The sequence below is a fragment of the Stomoxys calcitrans genome, chromosome 4 (genome assembly GCF_963082655.1).
Source record: "Stomoxys calcitrans chromosome 4, idStoCalc2.1, whole genome shotgun sequence".
Lineage (NCBI taxonomy): Eukaryota > Metazoa > Arthropoda > Insecta > Diptera > Muscidae > Stomoxys > Stomoxys calcitrans.
In genome coordinates, this window is record NC_081555.1 from 97,328,913 (window position 1) to 97,342,396 (window position 13,484).

Sequence of the window (13,484 nt, forward strand, 5' to 3'; positions counted from 1 at the left end):
TTTAGACATAGACACTTTTTCACCGATTGACCCAGAAGTACCATATATATGTTAGGGAAAGAAATGTTCACTTTTTGAATATTCAAAAAATGGTTTCATTAATATGAATAGTTTCTGCTAATATATTTGTGATTCCCTAGCGAACAACTCGATTATGAAAATTGGGAGCAAAGAGATACCAAAGGGAGAAGATTTCATATCCTAATTATCCTGTCCCTGGTCCTGGAGAGATGTGGGCACAACAAAGTTGCCAGTTATAGGTCCCTAAAGGACCAGTCCACATTGCAAATGGTGACAGAATATTGGATGATCCTCTATAGTCTTGGTTACAATCTCTCAAACTATTTGACCCACTCCTCATTCTGGATATCTGTGAAGACATGTAATGACTGGTTAAAGAAAATCCTCGCTAATATTAATAAGTACTGATCCATTAAAATTTTATATGAATAATAAATGACCGCCTTTTTATAGCCGCGCCCTTATGGTGTGCTGCCAAGCCACACAACTTTTACATGGCTGAAGAAGACCTAACAAATATTGCCAGATTTACTGATGCTTTCATCTTTGTGCCGAAGCTAGAATTGATACGAAATACTCCTAGTACAATAAGAGCTGTTTTCAAAATCAAAAGTTTTAGCAGGGCCGAATCTTATATACCCTCCACTATGGATCGCATTTGTAGAGTTCTTTCCCGGTATCTCTTTTTAGACAAACAAAGGATAAAAGAAAAGAATTGCTATGCTAATTGAATGTTGAAGACCACAGTAGAAGTCTATGTGTAAAATTTCAGCCAAATCGAATAAGATTGCGCCCTCTAGAGGCTCAATAACTAAAATAGGGAGATCGGTTTATAGGGGAGCTTTATCAGACTATAAACCGAACTAGACCATATTTGACATGTATGTTAGAGGAAGAAGCCCTTGTACAAAATTTCAGCCAAATCGGATAATAATTACGCCCGCTAGAGGCTCAAGAAGTCAAGATTTAAGATCGGTTTATATGGCAGCTATATCGGCCCTCTAGAGGCTCAATAAGTAAAATAGGGAGATCGGTTTATAGGGGAGCTTTATCAGGCTATAGACCGAATCAGACCATATTTGACATGTATGTTAGAGGGAGAAGCCCTTGTACAAAATTTCAGCCAAATCGGATAATAATTACGCCCTCCAGAGGATCAAGAAGTCAAGATTCAATATCGGTTTATATGGCAGCTATATCAGGTTATGGACCGATTTGAACCATAATTTACACAGTTGTTGGAAATCATAACAAAACACCTCACGTATGCAATTCAGCCAAATCGGATAGGAATTGCGCCCTCTAGTGGCTCTAGAAGTCAAGATTCAAGATCGTTTTATATGGCAGCTATATCATAATATGAACCGATATGGCCCATTTACAATCCCAATTGATCTACACTTTTTAGAAGTATTTGGGCAAAATTTCAAGCGGCTTGCTTTACTCCTTCGAAAGTTGGCGTGACAGACGGACGGACGAACAGACTGAGGGACATGGCTTGATCGACTTTAAATGCCATGGCGATCAAGAATATATATATCATTTGTGAGGTGTTAGACGAATATTTCGAGGAGTTAAAAACAGAATGACGAAATGAGTATACCCCCATCCTATGGTGGAGGGTATAAAAATGTCTTCGGTGAGTCCTATTGACTTAAATTTCAGTAATTAGCAATATTTCAGTCATATTCATTGCTAAATTCTTTGACATGCATATCAGAACTTTAACTTATAGTTTTGTTTTATAATATTTTAGCAATGGAAGCGGCATGCATGTATGTATATATCTAGCATACATACATGTCGTATTGGTAGCATAAACATTTACGTATATGCATACGAAAGGCCTACTACTTCTTTGGGCGATGACACACATTTCCTATCAACTGCTTTCATTCATTAGGTTGGGTAATAATTAATAACTATCTACAAAAAGCATTTCTAAAACTAAATTCATGCCATGCTATACAAAAAGGACTTTTTTTTAAATCATCATTCACGCATGTGTATCATCCCTATACATAAGGGCTAGAGGTGACCTATAAACTTAGTGCAAAAACCTGAATGAATCAACTATGAACATGAAAAGAATAAACCAACCGTAGCAGTAGCAGAAGGAGATTTGCTTAGGGCCAGCTAAACTTTGATATTTAACGATTACCAGAAAGTCAAAAGCAAAACTTGGCCAACATTCCAAGAAATGCAAAAACACCAAAAGCATGTGAAAGCATAAACATTTCGTGACTGTGCGTAATTTAAAATCTACCAAAGAAGTTTTCTACTATTTTGATATGAAAAGAAGAAGGTGAAGGAAAAAATCGCGGGGAAAACAAACCTAATCTAATCAATAAATTTGCTTTGTTGTGTGTTTTTTGCTAGGCAACGTCATTATAAAAAGCTCTTTTTTTATAATTTGGCTAGAAACATTTTTAGACTTTTGGCGCACTTGCCGTATAACTACATGTGTTCTTTTCAATTGGTTGTTATTGGGGATAAGGAAAACAATTTAAACTATTTTTTTGTGTTGAATTAATGGTTGCTTGGGAGGATTGATGATTAATAGGAAACGTTTTAGAGGTTTATAGAAAATATGCAAAAAAAATATGTCTTGACCAAGAAATTTCTTTGGAACCAATCTCTTAAGAATGCAAGAAATACATTTTATGAAGCTAATAGATTAAATTTGAAAAATATCGAGATTAGCATTGATTGAAGGCAAATAATGCGATAGAGTTGGAATCAGTAAATTTTTAGATTTTTATCTATGGCGCCATGAGTTTTATATGTAAAATTGTTTGCTTTTGACCAATCAACATTCCAAGAGCATGACTTTATATAACGAGAAAATTTTTAAATTATTATTAAAATTTGGAAGCAAAGACATTGTGGAGGGCTTATCTTTATTACACGGTAAAGCCTTAGGAATTTTCTACTCAAAACCATGGAGTATACAAAAGGATTTTTTTTTATCAGTGCTATGTGGTGGTCCCCCCATATATATAGAGCTGGCAAACTATCGATAATCGTAACATTCGATATTTCGATAGTTTTAATAATAAATATCGATACAAACAACAAACAAATAAATTTTGCCCATGAACATTCCACTAAGGAACAGGGGCAAACTTCTCACCTATCAATGAGCGCAGTTCAAGTTTAAGCTCAATGATAAGGGCCTCCGAACGGCGTGCCGCAGTGCGACACCTCTTTGGAGAGAAGTTTTACATGGCATATTATCTCACAAATGTTGCCAGCATTAGGAGGGGAAAGCCACCGCTGAACATTTTTTCTGATGGTCTCGCCAGGATTCGAACCCGGGCGTTCAGCGCCATAGCGGACAAGCTAACCTCCCCTAATTTCCCATCATCTATATTCAAACCAAAAAGGAGAAGTAACAAGTGAAAAGGCGTTAAGTTCGGCCGGGCCGAACTTTGCATACCCACCACCTCGGGTATATATGTAAACCACCTTTCGTCATAATCCGGTGAAAATTGCATAATGTATGCCCCCATAGCAGCTTTATCGAAATATGGTCTGATTTGGACCACATTTGACACGGATATTGATTGATCTAATAAGTACAAGTCATTGTTCAATTTTGTAGAACAAAATATTGGTCTTTTTTGGTAGCCATATCCAAATGCAGACTGATCTGAACCATATACGACACAGATGTCGAAAAGCCTAACATAAGTAACTGTGTCAAATTTCAGCGAAATCGGATTATAAATGTGCCTTTTATGGGGCCAAGACTTTAAATTGGTCTATATGACAACTATATCCAATTCTGAAAAGATCTGAGCCAAATTGATTAGGGATGTTGAAGGGCAATGAAGGACAATTCACTGTCCCAAATTTCGGCGAAATCGGACAATAAATGCGACTTTTATGTGCCCAAAACCTTAAATCGATAGATCGGTCTATATGGCAGCTATATCCAAAGTTAGACCGACCTGGGCCAGGATGTTGAAGGGCCTAACGCAACTCACTGTCCCAAATTTCGGCGAAATCGGACAATAAATACACCTTTTAAAGGCCCAAATCCTCATATGGAGAGATCGGTCTATGTGGCAGCTATATCCAAATCTGGACCGGTCGGAGCCAAATTGAAAAGAGATGTTGAAGGGCCTAACACAATTCACTGTCCCAAATTTCGGCGAAATCGGACAATAAATACGTCTTTTATGGGTCCAAAACCTTGAATCGAGAGATCGGTCTATATGGCACTTATATCCAAATTGCGCCCTCTATAGGCGCAATGTTTCTTAAAGGATACAATCAGTGTCGGATTGCTTATTTTTGTTTAGTTTTGCAAAAAATTTTACTTTTGCGAAAGTATCCATCGGAAAAATATCAATAGTTATTCATCCAAAAAAATTAATATCGATAGTGCCATCGACATTTTGTCGCCTTCAAGGTTCATCCCAGTTATCCCTTCCTTCCGGGTTCCCTATCGTCGCCTCGATTAAACCGCGATGGTATGAGCTGCTCCCATCCCCAATCCATTCTCCCATCGCCTTAAGTGGCTGCCTCACACTTAATCTGTATGTCTATGGGTCGGATATCTAGCATAGTCTCCAGTCCCCTAGGATGCGTGGTCCTCATCGCTCTGCCTATGACAAGACAATATGTTCTCTGAACCTGCTGTATTGCCCTAACGTTGCACTTTTTCTCTATCGCAGTCCACCTAACTACTTAGGTACAGGTAAGTATCGGTCTAATCACGCTGCTATAGAGCCAGTGGACTATCCTCGGATTCAGGCCCCATTTCGAGCCTACGGCCCGTCTACATAGTGCCCAACATCTGTGAGTCTTCTCTGTATGCTCATGAATGTGACACTTCCATTTAAGTTGCCTATCCAAGATCACTCCTAAGTATTTGACCTTGTCAGATACCGTAATCGTTTTGCTGAGGAAACGTCTCCAGTGCCCTAATGGGCTTGGACCTCATCGCTCCGCCTAAGCCAAGACAACATGCACTCTGAACCTGTTGTATGGTCCTTATGTTGCACTTTTTCTCTATAGCAGTTCACCAAACTACTGAGGCGTAAGTAAGTATTGGTCTAAGTAGTTTGTATGGGTTTCGGTTTCATTTTTGAAAACACACTTAGGCAAAATTGGTGCGGCAAGTGACAGGAGACATTGGAGCATTTACTATGTCAATGCCGGCCAACAGACTTTGTCACTGGAATACAGTACCAAACTTGGACCAATTTAGTGATGTAGAATGAAGAAGGATTAAGGGATATTGTAAGTAGCACCAAAATTCCCGACATAAATATCTCGAGGCTACTTTTCGGTAGTAACAAGCCAATGGTTGGTTTAGGTGTACAAGCATAGTGGCATGGTGCAGATTATAATCCGGATTTCAACTCAACCTTAGCTACCCTAATCTAGGCAAATACAAAGGTTCAGATTTTTTGTTTCCATAGGGAAACCATAATCCTTTTTAAATATTGATTGCCCATTAATATGTTAAGATTTTGTTATCTCCGTCTGCTCCATGTCAATCGAAATTCAAAAATTTGCATGTTTTTTTTTTAAATAAACTCTAAATTTATTTGCTTAGTGAATATGATAATTTTGCAAATACACTTATACCTATATGAGCACTCATCTCCATGGATGTTGTTAAGCAAATATTTACTTAACATTTTCAAAAGTATTGAAATATTGATGGATTTTGTTTAAATCTCACATGGCGAATTGTGAGCAGAAAAATATTGTTTAGACAATGGTTGCAGCAAACAAAATTACCAATACAGATGATTAAGCACTCGTTCCCGGTACGGGATAGTTGTGAGCACCACAAAGGCTGGAACATTGAGGTCCAATCCCTGTGGTATTCATTGTTGTTGCGAGAAGCTTAGCTGCGAGCTACCGGGGGCGTCCACAGGTTGCGGATAGTGGAATGCTTCATACGGAGTAGCTGCAATGGCAGTCGCGGACCATCAGCGGTATTGAGCGGAGAGTCTCAGTGAGAGGCGGAGCGGCACCGGCTCTTGCACAAATACTAAGTGCCAATGATGCTCGATATGACAAGGTGAGTTATTGGCGCCTTTAAATAACCAATAGCCACTCTGTTTCCAAGGCGATCGGTCCTTTGGAACGGAACGAGCTTACTTACCTACAGGAGCTTGACATCCATTAAGGTATAATTCTAAATTATGGCCAGAAAAGCTTTGTGTTCTGAAGAAGAAGTACCTTAAATATTCTGCGTGGATATTGATAAAAAGTTTTACTGGATCAAATCATGTTTCAAGCCAATTGGCTTGAAATAAACCCCTGTGATATCGCTGTTAGGTCATAATACTGCTTACAAAAAGTTGAACAGAAACCCTAAAAAGTTACAAAATGACCGGTTATATTTACTTTTGAAGGCTTTGCTAATTACACTCTAATTACTGAATATGTATTTTAAAGAATCTGGTACAAACTCATCAATCAATGGTGTTAATTTTTGTTTCTTTAGTATTTTTTTTTTCTTAATCATCAAATTTCATTGTCTTAGCACATATGTGTGTAGTATATACACCTATCATACCCATCCCCGTCAAAGATGTGCGTATATATAATATATAATAAATACATCTTAAAATACAATCGTTATTGCATGTCTTTCATTGTTTGATGTTAAAATGAAATTCGAGTATATTTGGTAGACCTTTTGGGTAGTTATCTGTGCATTAATACGCGCATCCTATGTATGAATGTATACCTAATGTGCTGTAGAAAGTATAAATAATACAAATTTAAGAGTACATACATACATATCTATATAATACAAATTTGGTTATTTGGATTTTGGTTCTTATTTCTGGCATATTGTACTACTTGGGCAGATGTATAAGAAACCAACTCATTGCTCGCCTACGAGTGAGTGGAATGATCTTGTATGCACATACTCGCATACACACATACTAGTGTGGATCTGTGAAGTGAAATAATGTTGGCGGGTTGGCGCATTTTTTATGGCCGAATTTTCCTGCTTTTTTCTGTATGTTTTGTTATCTTTAGATTTTCTTGTTTAGATGAGCTTTTTTTTCTTCAAAATTTTATTTTTCTGTTGCCATTCTCCATCGTAATGAAGTAAAACGTATGGGTTTCTCTTCAAAATGGTAGATGGCCATGTAGGAGGTCTTTTGTTAAGGAAAGCATTTTACCGTATTAAACCACACATTTATTTGCTATGCTGTTGAGTTTTTCTCTAATAAATCAGCATAGTAGTGGATTAGAAATGTTTTCTTTATTTAAATATCTAAGAGAAAGAAAAGGTAGGCGATGCGGAGATGCTTCTGCATTTGGGGCATATAGTGTTTTTTTTTTTTTTTTTTTTTTTTGATCATGACAGACTTGATACAATCACAATAATGAAACAAAAGCAAAGGCAAATGCAGCTTCGCAAGTCTAAAAATGGTTGGTATATTTATATTCACCAAAATAGCATAGGAGAGGACTTAACAACCCTGCCTACATTTTGAAGTGCCATTCATTCACAATCGCCATGTTGTGACGCCTTAGATTTGATAAAAAACGATTGTTTGTGTTGTACAAAAACAAAATACACAAACAATCACATCTTCATGTTGTGTGTCAGATTGGCTTTGTATTTGATAGATGACAATGTTGCATTTGCATTTATAAGTTCAATTATTCGATTAATTATTAATGGAGAAAGTTCATTTTATATCAAACTTCTGTACTTCAAACAAGTTGTTAAATATTTATGTAATTGTATTAAGTCTTTAAGTCTTTACCGTTAAGAATTTCATAACACTCATTGGTTGTGAGTACATTTTTACCAAAACAAATTATTCTTTCATGGGCAAAAATTAGACAGATGGCTGGGAAGTGGTAAGTGTTTTCCGACTCATCCAAGTTGCCTATTGTACAAATGCCGTCTGTATTATTTCTAAACGCTCTTGCATTAATATTGGGTAGACCACCTCTGCCTCGAAATATCAAACTCATCGTCTTGAATGAGTTCATATCCACAAAATATGATGGAATGTTATATTGGAGATTTGGATATACGTCATGGAATTGAGACTGTGTAGCCCTCTCCGTCCATAATGAATGTTCACGTAAAATTAAACCCTCTAATACGGACTTATGCAATGCAGCTAGCTCTAGGCCTCTAAGGCTGGAGTCCATGACAATCCCTAGATCCGAAGATAAGTCCCTCTGTTTTCTAACCCATAATGTCCCAGTATCAATAATCTTCTTGGCCACTATTCGGGGGAGCCTACCCTGAGGCATCGAGAGTACTTTTGCCCTATAATTGCAGTCCATTTTAAGTGTTGCAGAATACATACTGGGGAGGCCAGTCTCAAGATGAACCATATAATTTGGGGTATTATTAGGTAGAAATAGGATCTTCTTAATAAAAAATCCTCAAAGTTTCTCCGCTTGTTCATAACATTCGAAACCCCCAGATCTGAGCAACGTAGAATAAAATCGACTTTGCTGCCGTATAGAAAATTTTCTTCTTCTTCGAAAATTGAATTCTGTAGTTAAATATCGTGCCCACGTGGCATTTATTGCTTACTTATATGCCTTTATTATTATCAAGATGTTTCTTGAATGACATATTATAGGTGAGGGTAATCCCAAGATACTTATATTCATTAACTAGCTCTATGGGATGAGATCCATATGACCATTGCTGATCTCTGTCGATGCGGGTGCCCCTCTTGAAAATCATAATCTTAGATTTAGTTAGATTTACCTCCAGACCCCATTTCGAGTAATAATTTTGGAAAGCATCTATCATGTTCTGCAGATGTAAAGGAGATTCGGCCAACAGGACTATGTCGTCAGCGTACATAAGCAGCTTGATTTCCATATCCTCAATAATCAAACCGGACGGCAGTTCTTGTGGCATGTCGTTCAAAAATAGTGAGAACAGTAGGAGGCGCAACAGGCAACCTTGTCTGATTCCCAGAGTCACCACGAAACTATCCGATAAAAGACGACCGTCCCACACTTTACTTATATTGAAGTATCCTTACCCATGAGATACCCATGGCAGTTAGCTTGTAGAATAAAGAGTTACGCGGAATCCTATCGAATGCGACCGAAAAATCGACAAAAAATGCATAAGTTTTTCTTCTTATGTTGAAATTAATGTGTAACAGGTTTGTTAGAGTAATAATATTATCCACGGTCGAGTAACCTTTTTGAAATCCAGCCTGGAATTCGTTCATCACACCCTTATGGCTTACCCAACTATCAAACCTACTTGGAAAAATACCCGTAATTAGTCTATACAGAGTGTCCAAAAGCGATAGACCCCTATAGTACTTCCAAATGATTTTATTAACCTTGGTTTTATTTGGTCTGTGGATTGATGTTGCTTCTATATATATATATATCCATCTCCTGATTTTTAATTCTCATTTTTGTTTGAAATATAGGTGATGGGAAATTAATAATAGCGTCGATACTATCGATATTTATTATTAAAACTATCGAAAATATCAAATGTTGCGATTATCGATAGTTTGCCAGCTCTATCTCATAATTATCCCCTTAAACAAGCGATTAATAAAGCAATCTAGGCTTTAAAAAGTTTTACAATTGTTAACTTCCGCTGAGTCAGTTTGCCCGATGTCTTCAAAGCTGTTGCACAATAAGTCTCTTGCAACATAGAGGGATTATAGCCTTCAATTTGAGATCATCAGTCATACGTTACCCTTTGGTGCTTATCTCGAATAATTTGCCTTTAGATCGCTGGAAGCTTACACCCACAACAACATCTTCATATATATGGTTGTTTAAAATGTTCGTTATATACCTACAAAAATTTCTAAATTTTAGTTCCCTTGCCGCTTACTGTAACAGTTTTGCCATAGATATTTTCTTGTATTTATATCCATACTTCCATAAATTATTTTAGATGAAAATGTTGTTATCATAAAGCTGCTGTCGCTTTGGCAATGCACATTTCCCTCGAAAAACGCTATCAACAATAATACCTACACAGAAAAATGTTTCCCCCACTAAGATGTTTGGTTTGCCGGTTGACTACCTTTGACGAAAGCAGTGGAATATAGAAAAAAGACACTACTACCTTGTCTGCCATTGTTAACAACAAAAACGAGACCAATAACTGCGAGCACTAAGACTGGTTGATAGCTGGCTGGCTCTTCTTTGCTGTGTGTGGGAAAAGTTCAAAACAACGAAACCACCATAAATCATGAAAAGAAATGCCACCAAACCACAAATAAAAAAATACATAGAAATTCTAACTAGACATAGGTAGGTATGTTATTTCGAAATAAATCCGGTTGCTTTGTAATTGGAATTATCAAAGCTTAACTTAGCCGTTATTTTGCCAAAAGACTTTCTTCCAGTGTTTTCTCTTTACTTTATTATTTTCTATAAAAGAAATAGCATAGAACTTGAGACGATGAACTCACCTGGTGCTTTCAAAGAAATTGGCCTCACGATTCATCAATTCATGACGGAATTTGGCCATTTCCTCTTCCATTTTGCGCATTTCGGAATCGAAACGCTCTCTAATACTGCTGAATTCTGTATCGATGACGCTGAAATCGCCCAATTTGATGGGAATATTACGCTTGTTTGCATCGGCCATTGTTGTATTTGTTGTTAAAAATCACACACTGTATATAGAATTTCACAAAAGTTTTTTTTTGTTCGCTGCTGCTTTCAAATCTCTTCTCGGTTTTTTAAAATCCGATTTTGTTGTTCTTTTCTAGATTAATTGATACTGTAAGCAATAATTCCATTAGGTTAATTAATAAGTTTTGTTAATGATACACATTCATTAATTAGGTGAAGCGAAAAAGAAATGGCCGTAATTTTACCCAATGTAGTTGTCAAATCTTTCTTTAGAAATTTCAAAACTATTGCTAATATAGTAAAGGTGGGCTTTTTCTTGAAAAAAAAATCTAATTGTATTTTTAGTTCAACTCTCCAAGAGCTTTTGTAGCCGGAAATGCGAATCTTGAGATGAAACATCAGAAAAAGAAATTGAGGATGATTATTCCCATTTGTGAGAAACTTTTGCACTAAGTGGTGCGTGTCTTATTGGCACCCCATCCGACTCAACGTATGGAAATCCTAACATTGATCTTTAAAATCGAATAGAACTCATTGAAATGAGAAAGTCTTCATGCTAAGTATGCTCTGACTTAAGTATCCAAAATATGGCTTGTTTGTGCATCACAGCCGCTCTGAGGATGACACCATCTGATGCACTGAATTTAATGCTACATCTTATGCCTCTGGACATTGTGGCTACCCAAATTGCAGCGACCACTGCCGTTAAGGGAGTCAACAACAATATGGCCCATGAACGCATGAAGGTCTGCTTCTGCACCGACTTAGATAAAATCAGTGCTGGTGAATAATTTTGAAAAACGAGTCTGGAGCTAGGTCAGTGCCGATGATGGTTGGAATTTTTATTGAGCCGGAGTGACGCAACATTTTCAGTGTGGACAGTGGTATCGCATGAATGACAATCACTTCCCCAATCTCTATGAGTTGCCTGTCACGCAAGGATTTGCTGGTCAAGAATATCAAGAGATATCGCAAGGATTTTGAACGTGATGACAATTCTTTGGCCGAAAAGTCCGATGGCAGCAGGTCCGGAGGCACTCGTTATTTATATTTGGATTTTATACCGGTGATATTTGTACTCCCGGCAGATTACAATATGTTTGTGGAGGACTATCGCAAGAATCCTCAGAGCACCCGTTAAGGGAGCTTTCTCATTGGTTCCAAACTAAACGGAAGGAGGAAGGTTGCCTGCAACGACTTTTCCAGAAGCTGTAGGGACATCGAGGAAGAAGAGACTATAGAACACCTTCTGTGTGTGTGTCCCGCACCAGCAGTTAGAAGGAGTTCCACTTTAGGTTCTCATTTCTTTGAGAACCTGTCTGATCGCCAAGGATGTGAACATTGGCAAGTTATTGTGCTTTTTAAAGCGATCTGGATGTTTCAACGGTAGGAACTAGCAGGCATCATCCTACTTCTGTTCCTGTGGTATCACAATGGACGAAAACGTCGAAGTGAGTCTGATGGCTGACTGTCACTTAAACCTAACCTAAACCATGCTCTGACTTCAGCTTGTTGAGAGAAAATACATTTACCAGGGGTTTCTCTAGAAATGCACATAGTAATGTTAAAACTATCCTTATTGCACTAGAAGGGTAGTGCACTTCGTTGTATGGCTCGAGTTTTATAGCCAAATTCAATAAAAAAATAACACAATTTTTAAAAGCCTTTTGAAAGGATGAAATTAGTTTCTCACGTTGAAATTCTACTCGTAATTTTTAGTTTTCTAAAACAAAACACAGTTTAAAAAACCTAAATGCTCTTACGGAACTTGCCGTGACCGGCAATTGTAGCACTTTATAAATAAGAACCATTGAATAATGGCAGCACTTTCCACTAAGAACGCAAAGCTTATTCAAATGACAAGATTTATTGTCATTCCTTTTTTCCTATAGCACTTAAACATTGCAGAATACAAGTTTAGTCAAATAAAATTGGTTTCTGATTTTCACAATTGGAAGGAATTAGCAAAAATATTGTTAGTTGTCTGATTTTTTTCTATAACCTCAACCAAGTGCAATTCCAGCTTTTTTAGTTGAATAAATTTACAAAAGTACGACCATGCCTCAATTTCACTTCACAAATTAACAATTCAATCACTAATTCACTTGAATAATCTATGAATCTCGACAAAATTAAAAAAAAAAAATCACAAGTTTACTTTTTGTAGTACGTTTGTTGCGACGTTTCACACGATTATGATTAAACTCAACAAGAACCCGGTCATTTTACTTTTATTTGACAGCATGTGCTGTGAGTGCTTTGTCAGTGTTGGCATTTTCAGAGTACACAATTTGGTACTCAACTGTAAATGTACAATAAGCCAATTTTTGCCAATAATCACAATAATGAATATATATATATATATTACTCATGCCATAGTGCAATTATCATTTGTGCAAAATAATGTATAAGCACAGCAAGCAAATATTTCGATAAAGTTGGTTATTTCCCCACTAACCGAATTTTCTCGCTTAGTTTGTAAGGAGAAAATTTCTATCTCCTAATAGCTAAGCAGCTAATCCTTTCGCCGTTTGTTAAAACACATGGTATACGCAACATATCTATTCAATGATTAAACGTTTTAGAAGGGCAAAATTGTTTAAGGATTTTAATAAAATCACATTTATGAACTCCGAGAAACATTTATATAAAATTAAAATGATTTATTTGGTTTGTTTTGTTGATATTTGATTATTTCAGATGTGTTCCAGTGCTGATTACGTTAACGTTAGCGGGAAGAGCGTGTAATTTATCCATAAGCTAGCGAATCCGCTGGACTGGTAAATGAACCAACACAAATTTTTTATTAGTTATGTAAATGAGAGATAAAAATCGTACTAGTGCTTGAAAAAAGGCCAATGAAAATTTTGCCATCA

General features: G+C 36.9%; 1 protein-coding gene across 3 annotated transcripts in view; it reads right to left on the minus strand.

Annotated features, from left to right (window-relative positions):
- Positions 1-12,851, minus strand: part of LOC106089656 (heat shock protein beta-1) — a 51,925-nt gene extending 39,074 nt beyond the window's left edge. For 2 of the 3 annotated variants that reach the window (XM_013255581.2, XM_013255579.2), the window contains exons 1-2: positions 12,767-12,851; positions 10,443-10,756 (exon numbers count right to left, since the gene is read on the minus strand). In XM_013255581.2, coding sequence (XP_013111035.1) covers positions 10,443-10,621 — 179 coding nt within the window. In that variant the 5' untranslated portion in view covers positions 10,622-10,756; positions 12,767-12,851. Of the gene's footprint in view, positions 1-10,442; positions 10,757-12,713 lie in introns of all 3 variants that reach the window. The other variant, XM_013255580.2, reaches the window with a different exon arrangement.
- Between the last annotated feature and the right edge of the window lie 633 nt (positions 12,852-13,484).